Below are 17954 nucleotides of genomic sequence, written 5' to 3' on the forward strand. Positions count from 1 at the left end.
ACCGCAGCTAAAATGAGAATTTAATTTGTTTTTTTCAACCAATTTTGGCGCCCCCTAAGGTCGGCGCCCTGGGACATATGTACCCACCCCCGCTCCCCTCGCTACGCCTCTGGTATAAAATAAACTTTCTTGAAGCACAAAATTGTGAATTGTAAGCAATGTATAATAAGGCGGCAAGCAGTTTAACAGTTTTAAATAATAACGTCACCACCCCTGCTCCAACCACCCACCTGTACTGTTTCATGACTGATAGTAATTACACTGATACTAGGACGCAAAATGTAAGTTTTGATGTAAACTGAAAACAAACGATTTTAATAAAAGGGAATCAACTCACGATTGCTTTTTTCTTATTACTTATTATTGGTTGCCTCCCCTAAGATTTTCTAGCATAGCTATCTTGCCCTTGAACAACGCAGTTGTACTAAAATACCAAATAAATATGTGCAATAAAATAAACCGAATCTGTGTTTCTTTCAGGCATATCTTCGAGGGCCGCCCCCCTCCCCGTGAGAACTTTCACCACATCCCTCCAGACGAAATAGAAAAAAAAAACGTGTAAAGTATATCCCGGAAGAAGGGAAACAAAGGGGATTTCAATGTTTTTTTTTTAAATTTCTTTTAGTACCCTCTTACAGTGTGGCTACTATAGTTACCGAAATTCTGACTCACTCAAAAGCAATTGCCATTAAGAATCTTAGTATCGCTGAGTATCTTAGATCACGTAATTTAACACATTCTTAGTCCCAATTGTATCTATTATTATCAAGAAGGTATAGTTCTAGAATATTCTGTATTTTAAAACCTAAGTTACGTTTTAAATGTTTTTGTCAAACATATAGATCTATCTGTTCTGTATTTTAAAACCAAGGTTGTGTCTTTTATTATCAGATAGACATAGTTCTAGAATGTTCTGCATTTTTAAAACTTGGTTGTGTCGTTTAGTATCAGATAGTTCTAGTTCTAGAATGTTCTGCATTTTTAAAACTTGGTTGTGTCTTTAAGTATCAGATAGTTCTAGTTCTAGAATGTTCTGTATTTTAATACCAAGGTTGTGTCGTTTATTATCAGATAGACATAGTTCTAGAATGTTCTGCATTTTAAAAACTTGGTTGTGTCGTTTAGTATCAGATAGTGCTGAACTTTTGGGTTAGTAGATCATCGATTTATTGATTATTTAGAGTATTGAACAGAAGGCTTTCTAAAAATACTGCAGCGTCAGTACGATTATAATATGTGTTTTTGGCGAGGAGGGGTAGTTAAACTAGACGCCCCCCCCCCCTCCCCACTGTTCAGAAAACTTAGTTGTGACCCTGGAATGGTAATGGGATTCATCTCCAGACTGAGCTATAAACATGTTTGTTTCTCTACGGTTAAGAGAATGTTTTGCTGTTTACATCCTCTTAATTTAATGTGTCTCGTTGTTTTCATAGATTTATCTTTGATCTATGTCCTGTAATTTTTTATGTTCTGTAGCTGTCCGGGTTTATGTCATGGAGCTGTCCGGGTTTATGTTCTGTAACTGTCCGGGTTTATGTTCTGTAGCTGTCCGGGTTTATGTCATCTAGCTGTCTGGGTTTATGTTCTCTAGCTGTCTGGGTTTATGTTCTGTAACTGTCCGGGTTTATGTCATGTAGCTGTCCGGGTTTATGTTCTGTGGCTGTCCGGGTTAATGTTCTGTAGCTGTCCGGGTTTATGTTCTGTAACTGTCCGGGTTTATGTTCTCTAGCTGTCCGGGTTTATGTCATGTAGCTGTCCGGGTTTATGCCATGTAGCTGTCCGGGTTTATGCCATATAGCTGTCCGGGTTTATGTTCCGTAGCTGTCCGGGTTTATGTTCTATAGCTGTCCGGGTTTATGTTCTGTAGCTGTCCGGGTTTATACCATGTAGCTGTCCGGGTTTATGTTCTGTAACTGTCCGGGTTTATCCCATGTAACTGTCCGGGTTTATGTTCTGTAGCTGTCCGGGTTTATGTTCTGTAGCTGTCCGGGTTTATGTTCTGTAACTGTCCGGGTTTATGTTCTGTAGCTGTCCGGGTTTATGTTCTGTAACTTTCAGGGTTTATGTTCTGTAACTGTCCGAGTTTATGTTCTGTAGCTGTCCGGGTTTATGTCATGTAGCTGTCCGGGTTTATGTTCTCTAGCTGTCCGGGTTTATGTTCTATAGTTGTCCGGGTTTATGTTCTGTAGCTGTCCGGGTTCATGTTCTCTAGCTGTCCGGGTTTATGTTTTGTAACTGTCCGGGTTTATGTTCTGTAGTTGTCCGGGTTTATGTTCTGTAGCTGTCCGGGTTCATGTTCTCTAGCTGTCCGGGTTTATGTTTTGTAACTGTCCGGGTTTATGTTCTGTAACTGTCCGGGTTTATGTTCTGTAACTGTCCGTGGTTGTGTCCTGTAACTGTCCGGGTTTATACCGTGTAGCTGTCCGGGTTTATGTTCTGTAGCTGTCCGGGTTTATGTTCTGTAGCTGTCCGGGTTTATGTTCTGTAACTGTCCGGGTTTATGTTCTGTAGCTGTCCGGGTTTATGTTCTGTAACTGTCCGGGTTTATGTTCTGTAACTGTCCGGGTTTATGTTCTGTAACTGTCCGGGTTTATGTTCTGTAGCTGTCCGGGTTTATGTTCTGTAACTGTCCGGATTTATGTTCTGTATCTGTCCGGGTTTATGTCATGTAGCTGTCCGGGTTTATGTCATGTAGCTGTCCGGGTTTATACCATGTAGCTGTCCGGGTTTTAGTTCTGTAGCTGTACGTGTTAATGCCATATAGCTGTCCGGGTTTATGCCATCTTGCTGTCATTTTATATGCCTTGTAAAAATTTCAGTATGTTTTGCAGTTGTCCTGATTTATTCACGGTTGCTGTTCCTAGTTAAAAACGCCTATAAACAACAGCGTGGCAATCAGAGTATGTCTGAATGGAGTTAAAACGTGCTTACGTCTTTGAGATGGTAAAAGTAAGTAAGGTTCTCTTTTTAGACCTAACAATCCATAAAGCAGATTAAATAGAGTCAGTGGCGTAGCGAGGTCGGGTGTCACCCGGTGCGGCACTTAATGGTGTCACCCCCTCAGAGGCGTAGCGACTCTTCCCAGGGACAAACTTTCAATTTTGGATTTTCACCCCCCTTCGAACTTTCGATTTCCCCATCCCCCCTCTCGAACTTTCGATTTGCACCCCCCCCCCCCCCCCTCCCCCCCTCAAACTTTCGATTTGCACCCCTCCCCTCAAATTTTTCTCTATATATTTTACTATTTTTTGCCTTGGTGTCACCCCCTTAAATGGTGTCACCCGGTGCGGTCCGCACCCCCCCCCCTCGCTACGCCTCTGAATAGAGTCATTACTGTAGAGTTAATCTGTTTCTTGATATCGACATTAGAAGGGATAGTGTGGTCAGTACTATGCTTAGCCGCCTTTACTTTCTCTAACGTGTGTCAGGTACCCGTCAGAGCTGGGTGGACTCAGGGACGTCCATCAGACTTAAGTCCGGACCGCAATCCGAACTCGAAACTTTCAGGGTAGTAATCGAGTGCTCTACCACCGAACCACGCCATCAAGTTGATGTTACAATACAACATTAGGTCGAGTTCAGTGACAGTAGTTGGTGTTGATGAGTGAAGTGCGGGCTACAGCCTTGTGGCGTATTACTTCAGAGGCGGCAATAGAACTTCGGTCAAAATACCTACTTTTTTTTTCTTTTCTTCTGTAAGCTACTAATATTAGCTAGTACAGGAAGAATATTACATAACATATTGTGTGAAATTGCACAAAGACTTCTTTATTTAGTCATGTTTGCCTTTTGCATCTCAGTATTTTTATATTGTTATTTTTTAAATTTATTCTTAAGATTTTCTAATAATAACTTAAATTTTTTTGTATTAACCATTTAAATTTGTTCTATTGAAATAACAGCTGACGCAACAAAAAAGTGAGGGTGTAGGTCGATAGGTGAATAAATTTACCTTGTTCTTACATTGTACAATGTTTTAAGCAAATATTTTAATTCTGCTTAAACATTTTTTTTGACACAGATGTAGGTTAGCGGCTAGCTAATCTGCAAGTAATTCAAGGCGTGTTTACAATCACGGTGACATTAGACTTTGTTGAAACTCAACACCCCCATGAAAAACTACACCTCTGCAACATGCATCATATCGTCAAGTCGTATTTATTTCACCATCCTTTCATACTTGGCTTCTAAGTGGTTGGTTCGGTCACGTGAAACGGAGCTCAGCCCGCTGTTTTAACATCCGTATTTTATCGTCGTCAGCAGTGCTGTGATCCGAGACAGTGGTTTTGTTAAGGTACGTTTGTGTTTATTTTGGTTGTGTTCAGATCTAGGTCGCGTGCATACAATGGAAGAAAAACATTAATAAACACGTAGGCTAGCAGGCTTTGGAAGGATCACACATTAAACGTTTGGGATGTTATTTTACAGAATTTCTCACTTGGTGAAACAGGTTCTCTTCAGTTTTGTTTGATTCTTGCATAGTATATTCGTTTGTGGCCCGTTTTTAAAGGTATTTCTTTTAGTACGTAATACATTCTTTCTGGTCTGTTTTCTAGTAGTAATAATTTAATGACACAAATCCAATTTTTAAAAGAAATTGTGATGATTTTACTAGAAAATTGACCTGTGGAAAATTATTTAAATACAAGTTTTCATTAAACAGAAGTAACAAGACAGCTTTGTTTTCATTAAACAGAAGTAACAAGACAGCTTTGTTTTCATTAAACAGAAGTAGCAAGACAGCTTTGTTTTCATTAAACAGAAGTAGCTAGACAGCTTTGTTTTCATTAAACAGAAGTAGCAAGACAGCTTTGTTTTCATTAAACAGAAGTAACAAGACAGCTTTGTTTTCATTAAACAGAAGTAACAAGACAGCTTTGTTTTCATTAAACAGAAGTAGCTAGACAGCTTTGTTTTCATTAAACAGAAGTAACAAGACAGCTTTGTTTTCATTAAACAGAAGTAACAAGACAGCTTTGTTTTCATTAAACAGAAGTAGCTAGACAGCTTTGTTTTCATTAAACAGAAGTAGCGAGACAGCTTAGTAATGATGCATGTAGGATAATTTTTACTATGAATGTACCTCTAGGACAGTCTATTGTGACAGCTTTTTTAAGTACAGTTATTTTAATATATTTTGCATTAAAGTTTTTTTTTCGAAGTTTTTGCACGAAACTTAGGCTGTTTGTGCAGCCGCTGTATATGTTTTATAAAATCACATTTGCCATTTATTTACACAAACCTATCACATTGACATTTAAAGGCTAGACTCTAAAATATATCTAACTTCGACACTTTCATGTGTATACCTATGCATACATTGTCTGTATACTATGATTGCTAAATGACTGTTATAAAACTTGATACCACAAAAACATCACACTTTTATCAAGTTCTTCTCAAATATAAATTAAACTTGTCACTTCTGTTAAACTGCTCTTATTCCTTGATAAATGTCACAAATGTTATCCCTACAACTATATAATCTTGACGTTTCGAGTTCTTTTCATCTTCCCATACCTGTATACAAACGGTCTGACGAATTTCAATGAGCGTGTTAAAACAACACCTGTTACAGCCACCATGAATTGGCTCTAACTAAACATGTGACCCACGTTTTTATTTTAACCATTTCATCATTTAGTAAACTTGTTGGGAGTCCAGTTGTGAAAACACAGTAAAAGACAAGCTTTTGTGAAAGTAAAAGAATTGAAGGGAAGAAAAAAAAATTATGAATTCTGCCGCGGAAATTAAGGATCTGCCTCAGTATTTTGATTTTGATGTCACCGCGAATCTAGACAAGCCGATAGATCTACCTGTTACAGGTGAGTAGGCTTTCATACAGGGTTTAACTCTAAATGTTGACGTGTACTGCATGACACAGCACTCTGTTATTTCTCTCTGACGAACTATTATCGACAAATTCGTTATGAGATTCATTTTTTACAGCCATAGGTAGGGTTTAAATTAAGTTTCGAATATTTCATAAACCGAAATTGATTAAATAACTTTTTGAATATTTCATAAACCAAAATTTATTTAATAACTTTTTGAATATTTCATAAACCGAAATTGATTAAATAACTTTTTGAATATTTCATAAACCGAAATAAATAACTAAGCTAAGAACATTGATGTTCTCAACACTAATTAGCGGTTTAATAATTTCAAGGAGATAGATAATCCCCTCCCGCGAGCTAATAAATAGCGTTGACGCCCATAACAGTTATAGTGTAAACTCTGCAAACATATGTTCACACACACATGCATGGTTACTATATGACCAAACTTTGTCGATGGCTTGCATTGTATTCCTAACCAGTGGCGTTGCGTTTGCTGGGTCGGGTGTCACCCGGTACGGCACCTCATTGCGTCATCCCCCCCCCCCCCCAAAGAAAAAAGTATAAGCTATACACACATATTCAACACAACTTTTTTCCCTATGTAAATTTTTTTAAAGATTACTTCATTTGTGTATCACTCATATAGAGTAAGTTTGGCTACGGGAAAATTAAGTGCTGAGAGTGAAATTAAAAAAAAAAAATCCTTATAGAGTTGAGCGCGTTCAAATTAACAGAAATTTACTCAGAGATTATAAATACACTTTTTTTTCCTATATTCCTACATGCTTATGTTTTTATTTTAATGAAGACTGTTATTTTTTTTTTAACTGCGTAACTCTGCAGGTACGCAAAAAAAAAAAAAAAAAAAAATGTTTAAATTAAATTTACTTTCGTGGACTGGACGATCGCTTAAGGGAGACAAACGCTTAAATATTCCAGGCAGCTTGCCGGCGTGGGTTACGGGATCTTTGTACCGAGTGGGCAACGGTGTGTACAAACTGGGCGACAGGGCGTGGTGCCACGTCTTTGATGGGCTGGCGTTACTGCATCGCTGGACCATCCACGAGGGCAAGGTGACCTACCTGTCGACCATTTTGGACTCCAACAACTACAAGAAGTGTGTCAAGTACCACAGGCTAGTCGGCGTCAACTTTGGAGCCAGTTTTCCCGATCCTTGTCGGACTATTTTTAACAGGTGAGTGTGCTTTAATCGAGTTTCATGAGAACTATTTTTAAAAGGTGAGTGTGCTTTAATCGGAGTTTCCTGAGAACTATTTTTAACAGGTGAGTGTGCTTTAATCGGAGTTTCCTGAGAACTATTTTTAAAAGGTGAGATTTTTTCCTTCGGAAATAAATTAGCTGGTGTTGGTTCTATAGTCATACATGGGGTTGGGGCCGTGCTTCATATCTAGCGTTAGGCCTGCAAAATGTTGTTTTCTAATAAACACATAATGAACACAAACAGTGTTTTTCCAGACTTTATTCTCCGGGGGAAAGGGGAGGCACGTTTTGATATTGATACAAGTATATGTTTTCTATATAAATTCCATTTCGTTCCGGGGGAGGGGTGGGGGGAGGGGGTGGTTGTGGGTGGGGGAATGGTGAGCGGCGGTAGACCCCCCCCCCCAAGTGATGCCTGTAAGAATCACTGAACACAAGTTTATTAGCTTAGTTAGTGCTGTGATTAATGTTTGCTGTGTAATCACTTCTATGAGCGGGTATTGTTGTAGTTAGAACTACATCTAATTTGTTAATTTATATCAACTTTTGGGAGATTTTTCAGTAACCGAAAATGATTCTTACTCTTCCTCCGATTTCTGAAAAATCTTTACATGTAGTTTTCATGACTCATATTCTTATTAAGCATACTATCAACACATCTTCTTTGTGTTACCTCGAAATTTGAGCTGTTTTGTTACAATATTTTTCTGGCCAGATTTAACTGAAAGTGCCATCCAACCCCTGACTGTTGTATAAGTTTAGGGGAGATCACTCTCGCTTTATTTTTTTGGAAAATAACGAAAATTAGAATTCAAATTTAAAATAGACTAAACGTAGCATACACAACGATATACGTCATATTTAGAGTTAAGCATTTCATGTTTACAAACGATCTTAAAAACATGCGTAACTTGGATTGGAACCCCCAGCCTGTTCAGCCACTTCCTGCCCCGTGCTAAGAGCGACAACACGGCCGTCCACTTTGTAGAGGGCGCGGACAAGCTTTTCGCCCTGACGGAGACAACTGTCATCAATGAAGTCAACCCTGCCACGCTGAAAAAAGTGGCCGAGGTAATTGTAATAGCCCAAAGTTTTTAATTAAAAAAAAATAACCCTATAATTCTACAAAAACAAGTTTAAAAAAATCATTTTAATAAATCCAAAGAATAGGGCTGGTAAGTAGGTCACCAACCAGTTCTATGAGTCATGCAGGTTTTATTGAGCCGTAGAACTAGTTGGTGACCTACTTGCCAGTCCTATTGTAGAATTTAAAAAAAAAATTCTCCTAATTTTAACCCTGATTTGTCCAGAAAAAAAATGACTGAATTTTTTTGTTTTTGGCAGGTGGATATGAAGGACTACTTGGCAGTACATATGGGAACTGCGCATGCGCATATCGACACCGACGGATCCTTGTATTACTACGCCACCCATTTTGGGTTAAGCAGTGGTTACGATTTTGTTCGCATCCCAAAATCTGTCAGCGGGGAAGGTGGGTTAATATTCAGCCAGTGACATCATGACGTAAAGTCGTACAATCTAATGTCAAAACTATGTTTTATGAAGTTAAAATAAAATAGTGCGGGAGAGGGATGACGCTAAACCTAAAATGCTAAATGTTTTAGAAGGGGGAATGGAATGGGAGGGGGGGAGGGGTTTCCGCACCGGGTGACACCCTACTCAGTTGAGGTGTCCATAAATGTGACTAGTCTTTAGAGGGATATCAATGCTCCCCCCCCCCCCCCGGAAGAAAACGGTCCCAAAAAAGTCTTGGATGTGACAAGAGAGTGAGCGGGGTGGGGGGGGGGGAAGATTTTTACTTATTTTTTTTAATTTCTAAAACAAATTAAAAATTTGAATAGATTGTCCAACCTACCTAATCTTGAACAGAAATGATACATTTTTAACATTAATTTTTTTAATTAGTAATAGTTTGGGTAAATCAACCTATCTATTGGTAGAGCTTACGACTACTAATACAAATGTCTCTAGTTCGGATCTCATGCTCAAGGCACGTCTCAAACTATACCCAGATCTGATGAGTACCTGACTCACGTTAGGGAAACTAAGGCTACCGTGCATAGTGCTAACCACATTATACCCTTGTACACCGCGGTCATTGAAACATAAAAACTCCACTTCATGTGTCCTGGGCACGAACATGAAAAGATAACGATGATGAACTGAGCTAGCAAACAATTAATACAGTAGCTAAATATACTTGTTAAGGGAAATAACTCAATAATTTTTTTTTCAAGTAGGCCTATTAGGGCGATTTGACTTTTGTGTAGAGTGTAGATAAATAAAACCGTAAAGAATCGTAACGTTACTTATGACTTATGGTCGATACCTAGACATTTTTATTTTCTCAAGTGTAGGCCTATAAGCAAATCATCATATTCAAGTATGATCTGTATTTTTTTTTTATTGATCACTTCTAATAATGTAATAACTCTCTCTGGTGACCCCAGTTCAGTTCAATAAGGCCGAAATTCTCGGGCGGGTCAACAGCAGATGGAGGATGCACCTGAGCTACACGCACTCGTTCGGGATGTCCGAGAACTACCTGGTGCACTTTGAGCAGCCACTGACCTATAACCTGGCCAAGCTGACGAGCCTCGAGTTGAGGGGTATCAGTGTCATTGACGCTATGGTGGAGTTCAAGGACGAGCCGGTGAGTGGGATATAGGCGGCTGTGGATGGAGTTAGTGGGTATATTATAGGTGGCTGTGGGAGGAGTTAGTGGGTAGATTATAGGTGGCTGTGGATGGAGTTAGTGGGTAGATTATAGGCGGGTGTGGGTGGAGTTAGTGGGTAGATTATAGGCGGCTGTGGGTGGAGTTAGTGGGTAGATTATAGGTGGCTGTGGGTGGAGTTAGTGGGTAGATTATAGGTGGCTGTGGATGGAGTTAGTGGGTAGATTATAGGCGGCTGTGGGAGGAGTTAGTGAGTAGATTATAGGTGGCTGTGGATGGAGTTAGTGAGTAGATTATAGGTGGCTGTGGGTGGAGCTAGTGAGTTGATTATAGGCGGCTGTGGGTGGAGTTAGTGGGTAGATTATAGGTGGCTGTGGGTGGAGCTAGTGAGTTGATTATAGGCGGCTGTGGGTGGAGTTAGTGGGTAGATTATAGGTGGCTGTGGGTGGAGTTAGTGAGTAGATTATAGGTGGCTGTGGGTGGAGTTAGTGAGTTGATTATAGGCGGCTGTGGGTGGAGTTAGTGGGTAGATTATAGGTGGCTGTGGGTGGAGTTAGTGAGTTGATTATAGGCGGCTGTGGGTGGAGTTAGTGGGTAGATTATAGGTGGCTGTGGGTGGAGCTAGTGAGTTGATTATAGGCGGCTGTGGGTGGAGTTAGTGGGTAGATTATAGGTGGCTGTGGGTGGAGCTAGTGAGTTGATTATAGGTGGCTGTGGGAGGAGCTAGTAGATAGATTATAGGCGGCTGTGGGTGGAGCTAGTGAGTTGATTATAGGTGGCTGTGGATGGAGTTAGTGGGTAGATTATAGATGGCTGTGGGAGGAGTTAGTGGGTAGATTATAGGCGGCTGTGGGTGGAGCTAGTGAGTTGATTATAGGTGGCTGTGGGAGGAGCTAGTAAGTTGATTATAGGTGGCTGTGGGAGGAGCTAGTAAGTTGATTATAGGTGGCTGTGGGAGGAGCTAGTAAGTTGATTATAGGTTGCGGTGGGAGGAGATAGTAGGTAGATTATAGGCGGCTGTGGGAGGAGCTAGTAAGTTGATTATAGGCGGCTGTGGATGGAGTTAGTGGGTATATTATAGGTGGCTGTGGGAGGAGTTAGTGGGTAGATTATAGGTGGCTGTGGATGGAGTTAGTGGGTAGATTATAGGCGGGTGTGGGTGGAGTTAGTGGGTAGATTATAGGCGGCTGTGGGTGGAGTTAGTGGGTAGATTATAGGTGGCTGTGGGTGGAGTTAGTGGGTAGATTATAGGTGGCTGTGGATGGAGTTAGTGGGTAGATTATAGGCGGCTGTGGGAGGAGTTAGTGAGTAGATTATAGGTGGCTGTGGATGGAGTTAGTGAGTAGATTATAGGTGGCTGTGGGTGGAGCTAGTGAGTTGATTATAGGCGGCTGTGGGTGGAGTTAGTGGGTAGATTATAGGTGGCTGTGGGTGGAGCTAGTGAGTTGATTATAGGCGGCTGTGGGTGGAGTTAGTGGGTAGATTATAGGTGGCTGTGGGTGGAGTTAGTGAGTAGATTATAGGTGGCTGTGGGTGGAGTTAGTGAGTTGATTATAGGCGGCTGTGGGTGGAGTTAGTGGGTAGATTATAGGTGGCTGTGGGTGGAGTTAGTGAGTTGATTATAGGCGGCTGTGGGTGGAGTTAGTGGGTAGATTATAGGTGGCTGTGGGTGGAGCTAGTGAGTTGATTATAGGCGGCTGTGGGTGGAGTTAGTGGGTAGATTATAGGTGGCTGTGGGTGGAGCTAGTGAGTTGATTATAGGTGGCTGTGGGAGGAGCTAGTAGATAGATTATAGGCGGCTGTGGGTGGAGCTAGTGAGTTGATTATAGGTGGCTGTGGATGGAGTTAGTGGGTAGATTATAGATGGCTGTGGGAGGAGTTAGTGGGTAGATTATAGGCGGCTGTGGGTGGAGCTAGTGAGTTGATTATAGGTGGCTGTGGGAGGAGCTAGTAAGTTGATTATAGGTGGCTGTGGGAGGAGCTAGTAAGTTGATTATAGGTGGCTGTGGGAGGAGCTAGTAAGTTGATTATAGGTTGCGGTGGGAGGAGATAGTAGGTAGATTATAGGCGGCTGTGGGAGGAGCTAGTAAGTTGATTATAGGTGGCTGTGGGAGGAGCTAGTAAGTTGATTATAGGTGGCTGTGGGAGGAGCTAGTAAGTTGATTATAGGTGGCTGTGGGAGGAGATAGTAGGTAGATTATAGGCGGCTGTGGGAGGAGCTAGTGATGGATTATAGGCGGCGAGTAGAGTATATCTCAACATATGTAGTAAATATTCGTAGTCTTGAATATCTGAGCAGATTCGGAGCGAGGGTGGGGGGAGCGGGGGGTGCGGACCGCACCGGGTGACACCATTTAGGTGGGGGGGGGGGGTGACACCGAGGCAAAAAATAGCAAAATATATTCAGAAAAATGATAATTCCACTTAAATAAGTGATTAATTAGAGTGTTAAATAGTCTTTTAAGAGGAAAGTTGACCAATCCCGACAAGGGTGGAGGGGTGGGGGGTGTTTACACCATGACGTAAACCTGCTAATGAGAGAAAACATGCTACATCAAGCTGTATTTATAACCGTCTATAGATAAAAATCGTTCGTATTATATCTGAGCACAGTTTAAAGCAACTAATTTTCTATAAACATCATTTGTAACCTGATTGAAAAAACACTAGCAGTATCTATAAACAAGTATTAAAAGTATTTATGTTATAATATCTATGGCAGAGGCCATTTCCATTAGTTTGGTGGCGCTTGACCAACAAGAGATTCCCATGGTTTCTAGAGCAGCATTTTACGAGCCAAGGATAACTCCCTTCAGCCTGCTTGATAACTTCTTCAATCTGTCCACGGTTGATTTTACTTTCTAGTTTTGATGGATCTGATACTGATTTAACTAAACTTAAACGTTCATTATTAATTTGTTCCGTATGTTTACGGTATTCAGCATTACTAGGCATTTTCTGTAAAACTCCAAAAGTTGGTCAGTTAAGATCTTGTGAATTCCGGCCATTTTGTTTGAATGTTTCCAATTTTTTTTTTTTTTTCAACATCTCATATTTATTATAATATATTATCAAGATTATTGTACTACTATTATTATATACATAACTACTAAATACATATCACAATTCATCTACATATTAAAACATGTTTCTTGAAAAAGAAAACTGCCAAACAATTTAATAAATCATTAAATTATAAAACAAATGGGATTCTTCTGAAAAATTTTGATGGCTGGAATTACAAAAACAATATTTGTCAGCTATACATAAAATATTAACTAAGTATTAAAAAGAACTCAAAAAAATTGTCCTACACTTATAAATATTGATAAATATTTGGATATGTATGAAATACTACATGAACTGCATGTACAGCTTCTTTGATTCAGAATGTGTAATTTTAATAGTCCATATTTTTATTCATGTCATGCATTTGTTCAACTTAAATTGAGTAACAGAGTAGTTAGAACAAAATTAACTAATTCCAGCGAGATGTTTTTTGTCGAACAGTTGATCCTCCATCTGAATCCAGGGTTACGTATGTTCCCTTTTTATTGTCATCTGTCAAGTTCATATAAGCTATGTAAGCTACACAACTGGAAAAAGCCAATACTCCACAGGCCATTACGAGTTTATTTGGTTTAACAAAAAGTTCAAAATTGACAGCTCTGAAGACTGATGTTGACGGTAGACTGCCCCATCCAGTTGTTGTTGGTTTAGTTTGTTGAACTCTTTCTTTAATTGATTTGTCTACAGCAGTTGCTGAATTTTCTTTATTTGACATTTTACTCTGACCTTGTATATCTGTGTGGTCTGCTTGACTCATTGTTTGTTTTTAGTAAGTCAAGTAGTTTAGAAGTCAACTCTACATGGGCGCAGCCATTTTGGCAGATCTGTTTCCAATTAATTGTTTAATCAGTAAATGTTAGCTTGTTATTAAGCTTGTTACAATTGGCCATTTTATTTAACAAAAAAGGTACAAATAAATGCTTAAGTTTAAGTTACTAATTTACAAACAAATTATATACGTTTTTTATGATGAAAATATTCAATACTTTAAATTTTACATTAAATTTGCTAATTGTTTATAAATTATCAACAGTGAAACATTTGATTAATTTTGTTAACCGATTTGTGGTTTACTTTTTCTAACTATAAGATAAATATTTTTGTTGCCTCCCTTGGATAATGTATTACATTTAAAAAAAAGTTAAGCTCCCTTGTAAAAGTGAAAATACGAGTACACTACAAGAGAAAACATCTATATATATATATATAATTCTCTTCTTGGAGACGATATAAAACACCAAGCTGTAAGTGCGCCTCGCAGCCCCCTCTCTTCCTCTCTAGGCATATCGCTACTATCCCCACCCCCACATGGTCTGGTGAGCTGTGGTTCACGCTAAATGTTTACAATCGTAGAGCCGGGTTTAGTGACGACTTAGGGGAGGTAACTAAGAGGCTGCTTTCACGGAGGGGGGGGGGGGGTAGGGTTTGGGGAAAGGAGGGGGGGTTATCGTCCTTAACGAACTACTGATAGTGTTTTAAAACAAATATTTTCAGTGGCAGCATTGGTACTGTCGAATTAACAAATTACGAATTACTGAAAAGTAGAAAATAAAACAACTAAATAGCGGTGTTAACGGCGTATGATACGCCGCGGGTCGGCTCGTGTATTAATATTTCATAAAACGAATCTGTATACTTTATGAACGTAAAAAACACCGACTCCCACAACCTCACACAACACCAACTCCCACAACCACCAAAAAAACACGCCCCTAACGTATACACATAAAAATACCATCCCACACAGTCCCACCCCAAACATGTGTATGTATTTAGTGTATGTATAGTAACTGTATACTCACCAAACTAATTTTTATATTTTTTAAAGATCAACATCATAGTCGTCAGTAAAACTACGGGTCAGAAGGTACCCATTACCTACAGGGCACCCCACGGGTTCGTCTTCCATTTCATCAACTGTTACGAAGATGGCGGGTTTATCGTGTGTGACGTCTGCCTGTACAAGAACGCCAGCGTCATTAAGGAGCTGTACCTGGAGGCCTTGAGCGCCCAGCCCCACAACACCGTGTCGCTGCCTCACTTCGCGCGCTTTGTCTTACCTGTTGATGTCGAAAAGGTGTCTTTTTTTAAATAACGTTATTTTTGTTATACAAGGTAGCAGTTTTATAGTGATATTTCTTCAGACGAGGTAGCCTTTTACTGTGTTATATTTTTTTATATCAGGCAGCCTTTTTATCAGGTAGCCTTCTACTGTGTTATATCTTTATATCAGGCAGCATTTTATAGTGTTATATTTTGTAACAGGTGACCTTTTATATTGTTATATTTTTTGTTCACAATGTAGCCATTTTATAGTGATAATTCTTTAGACAATGTAGCCCTTTTATACAAAGTAGCCCTTTATAGAGATAGTTATTTATACATCAACATGGCAGCGTTTTTAAAGTGATAATTTGTTACAAAGGCAAACATTTGAAATACTATTTATATATATTTTTAGTAGTTAGCCCTTTAATAGTGTTAATTTTTTAATATAATGCTGCATTTTTATATTGTATTAAAGGTAACACATTTACAATTTATAATGATACAATTTATCCTTTTCATTGATATTTTCTTTTCATAAGGTAGTTTTTATTTTATTATGTAGTCTGATTTTAAAAGGCTGCTTTTTTATTAGTAAGCCTATATTTAGTTTGAAAGATAATTGTTCACTTAAAGACGCGCGGTTGCGTCGGTAAAGCTCTTGGCTGCTAAATCGAAAAGTCACGAACGAGTTCGAACTCCGGGACAGATATGTTTCGACATCTACTGACAACAAACCCATCTAGGAGAGACAACTCCAAAATCAAACAACTGTTCTTGCTTGGATAAAGTGATAAAGGCTATGGCAGCAAATCCAGAAAGAAATGCAGCCTGAAGTCGGAGTCAACGGCCTATACGGCAAATAACAAGTTCAAACCTAATGCAATAGAATTCAGAACGAAGAGGAACAAAAACATTGACATAGTCTAGACGGAATTTCAAAAACATTTCTTCCCAAAATTTCATAGATCGACTAACTTAGAAAGAAATAAAAAAAACAACCACCAAGAAATAGTTTTAAAAATTCCCTCCTATCGAGTGACCTATCTATTTAAAACCCGACCAGGCCGCTTTGAACACGAACCTGGTGACCTTGACCTACACAACGGCCACGGCCATAGTGATGAAACACTCAAAGAACTCTGCACTTGTTGACCTCACCAGTGACCCTGTATTTGAAGGTAAGCCGCTCACCTATATATATATATATATATATATATATATATATATATATATATATATATATATATATATATATATATATATATAGTTCAATTTAAAAACTCACACCATCCCACTCGATGCCACTTAAGATAGACATATTTCAAATTCGTCAATTATTATTTGTTATGAAATTCACAATGCGAACATCCAAAGTCCAAAGTATTTTTTCAATAATTAAAACGCCAGTTTTGGGTGCAACATCCGCCTTTAATTTATTAACATAACAGAGTCATGCCTGATTGAGCTGCCACGCATGAACTACAGCTGGAATGCCAGACGTTACAGGTATTTTTATGCCAGCACCGCCTTGGCCACACACACCAGGAAGGTTCGTCTTTGTTTACATCATAGATTTAGTCACTCTGGTACCTGTCTTTGTTTACATCATAGATTTAGTCACTCTGGTACCTGTCTTTGTTTACATCATAGATTTAGTCACTCTGGTACCTGTCTTTGTTTACATCATAGATTTAGTCACTCTGGTACCTGTCTTTGTTTACATCATAGATTTAGTCACTCTGGTACCTGTCTTTGTTTACATCATAGATTTAGTCACTGTGGTACCTGTCTTTCTTTACATTATAGACTTAGTCACTCTGGTGCCTATCTTCGTTTACATCATAGATTTAGTCATACACCTCGTATATGTCTTCGTTTACATCATAGACTTAATCACACAACTTTACCTGTCTTCGTTTACATCATAGACTTAATCACACAACTTTTACCTGTCTTCGTTTACATTATAGACTTAGTCACACACCTCGTATATGTCTTCGTTTGTATCATAGACTTAGTCATACACCTCGTATATGTCTTCGTTTAGATCATAGACTTATTCATACACCTAGTATATGTCTTCGTTTACATCATAGACTTAGTCATACACCTCGTACCTGTTAGTCATACACCTCGTACCTGTCTTCGTTGATATCATAGACTTAGTCATACACCTTGTACTTGTCTTCAATTATATCATAGACTTAGTCACATACCTCGTATATGTCTTCGTTTATATCATAGACTTAGTCACACAACGCGTATCTGTTTTAGTTTACATCTCCAGATATAGTCACTTTCACCAGGAAGGTTAGTACATGTCCAGAGTTTCTTTCAGGCATCTCCCCAAGGGTGTAAGTGGGAGGTGGGATGGATGGACGGACTGCCCTAAGAAAGAAGCCTAAAAAAAGTGCATGTCTCAGTTTACATCTCTAGACATAATCACATACGTTGAGTTATCTCATGGGTTAGCTTCTATTAAATTATGTACTCGAACTGATAAATGTGACAAGAAGAATAGTTACAACCGGATGGGAGTACATACAAATAAAGTGAAATAGCTATTTAAAAAGCAACATTTTTAGAATCTATGGATGCAGTTGAGTGGAGTTGATGTGTTTCTAGAGACAGTTAAAGAGACGCTGAAACCACATTGGGACGGTTTGGTGGGGGTGGTAGAGCTCTCGACTAGCAGCCAGAAGGTCTCAAGTTTATCATGTGTTTACCATTCAGATCTTTAAATGTGATGTCCATAAATGTGTTTTACTCTATCCAGATCTTTTAATGTGATGTCCAAAAATTTGTTTTACCACCCAGATATTTAAATGTGATGTCCAAAAATGTGTTTACCCCCCCCCCCCCCCCGATCTATAACTGTGATGTCCAAAAATGTGATATACCCCCAGATCTATAAATGTGTTTTACCCCTCAAATCTATAAATGTGATGTCCAAAAATTTGTTTTACTCCCCCCCCCCCCCCAGATCTATAAATGTGATGTCCAAAAATGTGTTTTACCACCCAGATATTTAAATGTGATGTACATAAATGTGTTTTACCACCCAGATCTATAAATG

The 17954-nt window shown here is 39.1% G+C and overlaps 1 protein-coding gene across 2 annotated transcripts in view; it reads left to right on the top strand.

Moving 5' to 3' along the window:
• Window positions 1–4331: 4331 nt before the first annotated feature.
• LOC131930939 (beta,beta-carotene 15,15'-dioxygenase) overlaps window positions 4332–17954 on the top strand; it is a 15394-nt gene continuing 1771 nt past the window's right edge. The window contains exons 1-9 of one of the 2 annotated variants that reach the window (XM_059287603.1): window positions 4332–4450; window positions 5645–5825; window positions 6783–7038; window positions 7994–8135; window positions 8409–8556; window positions 9536–9738; window positions 14658–14906; window positions 15942–16056; window positions 16327–16427. In XM_059287603.1, the coding sequence (XP_059143586.1) occupies window positions 5732–5825; window positions 6783–7038; window positions 7994–8135; window positions 8409–8556; window positions 9536–9738; window positions 14658–14906; window positions 15942–16056; window positions 16327–16427 (1308 nt within the window). In that variant the 5' untranslated portion in view covers window positions 4332–4450; window positions 5645–5731. Of the gene's footprint in view, window positions 4511–5644; window positions 5826–6782; window positions 7039–7993; window positions 8136–8408; window positions 8557–9535; window positions 9739–14657; window positions 14907–15941; window positions 16057–16326; window positions 16428–17954 lie in introns of both variants that reach the window. The other variant, XM_059287602.1, reaches the window with a different exon arrangement.

Source organism: Physella acuta, unplaced genomic scaffold (assembly GCF_028476545.2).
Source record: "Physella acuta isolate Inbredline_101_S28 unplaced genomic scaffold, ASM2847654v3 ptg001866l, whole genome shotgun sequence".
Taxonomy (NCBI): Eukaryota; Metazoa; Mollusca; class Gastropoda; family Physidae; genus Physella; species Physella acuta.